Genomic DNA, 416 nt, shown 5'->3' with positions numbered 1-416 from the left:
GGCACCAGGTAGCCACCGACGCTCTCGTGACGATGGAGGGATGCATGCAGCGCAACAACCTAAACCCTATAGATAAACAACTCGCTTGTGCTCCTATACACTCAAAAGAAGTAAACCCTAAACCCTAAACCCTAAACCCTAAACCCTAAACCCTAAACCATTGAGGGGTGAAAGAGAAACACACACAGCTCCTATACACCCCAAAGAAGTAAACCCTAAACCCTAAACCCTATAGATAAACAACTCGCTTGTGCTCCTATACACTCCAAAAAAGTAAACCCTAAACCCTAAACCCTAAACCCTAAACCCTTGAGGGGTGAAAGAGAAACACACACAAACGTGGGAGCTATGCACAGGCTAATACTCGTGTCGAGGGTTTAGGGTTTAGGGTTTAGGGACCCCAAGCATTGTATATA

The 416-nt window shown here is 45.7% G+C and overlaps 1 protein-coding gene across 1 annotated transcript in view; it reads left to right on the top strand.

Moving 5' to 3' along the window:
- The window catches only part of EMH_0077800 (uncharacterized protein), a gene marked incomplete at both ends in the record, with an annotated part of 1,390 nt that extends 1,378 nt beyond the window's left edge, over nt 1–12 (top strand). The window contains one exon of the mRNA XM_013499907.1: nt 3–12. Within this exon, the coding sequence (XP_013355361.1) occupies nt 3–12 (10 nt within the window). The remainder of the gene's footprint in view (nt 1–2) is intronic.
- Between the last annotated feature and the right edge of the window lie 404 nt (nt 13–416).

The sequence above is a fragment of the Eimeria mitis genome, genomic scaffold (genome assembly GCF_000499745.2).
Source record: "Eimeria mitis Houghton genomic scaffold, Emh_scaff4807, whole genome shotgun sequence".
NCBI lineage: Eukaryota > Apicomplexa > Conoidasida > Eucoccidiorida > Eimeriidae > Eimeria > Eimeria mitis.
The sequence above is the reverse complement of the archived record's forward strand: the minus strand, read 5'-3'. Positions and strand labels throughout refer to the sequence as shown.